The 391-nt window shown below is 44.2% G+C and overlaps 1 protein-coding gene across 1 annotated transcript in view; it reads right to left on the bottom strand.

Annotated features, from left to right (window-relative positions):
* LOC115068237 (maltase-glucoamylase, intestinal-like) overlaps positions 1-184 on the bottom strand; it is a gene marked incomplete at its 5' end in the record, with an annotated part of 21,451 nt that extends 21,267 nt beyond the window's left edge. Inside the window, one exon of the mRNA XM_029558086.1 lies at positions 72-184. Within this exon, the coding sequence (XP_029413946.1) occupies positions 72-184 (113 nt within the window). The remainder of the gene's footprint in view (positions 1-71) is intronic.
* Between the last annotated feature and the right edge of the window lie 207 nt (positions 185-391).

Here is a 391-nt window from a genome sequence, read left to right as displayed (position 1 = left end):
ACACACACACACACACACACACACACACAAACTCACACACACAGTTGATAATCCAATGAATTCTTTCCTACCTCTGTGTACTGTTGAGTGACAATCTCTGGAGTTGGACCCAGGAACACATAGAAATCCAGAATGCCCCCTGTGGTGCGGTATGTCAGGGCAGGCATGGGCTGGAATGTCACATCTGAAAACAGGATGATACCAACCAGGCTGAAAACCTTCAGGTTGAAGGACTAGATTTGAAATCCCCACCATCTCTCTCTCCCACTGTAGCATACTGATAGCTGACATGCATCACTAGGCCCAAGCAAAACTGAAGAAGTTCATTAGGAGTCCACAAAAAACAGATTTGTACACTTCTATTTTGGAGCGCCTTATTATTTTACTATGT

Source organism: Nannospalax galili, unplaced genomic scaffold, assembly GCF_000622305.1.
Source record: "Nannospalax galili isolate Female #2095 unplaced genomic scaffold, S.galili_v1.0 scaffold1049, whole genome shotgun sequence".
Classification (NCBI taxonomy): domain Eukaryota; kingdom Metazoa; phylum Chordata; class Mammalia; order Rodentia; family Spalacidae; genus Nannospalax; species Nannospalax galili.
Note: the sequence above shows the minus strand (reverse complement) of the source record. Positions and strands in the feature narration are given on the sequence as shown.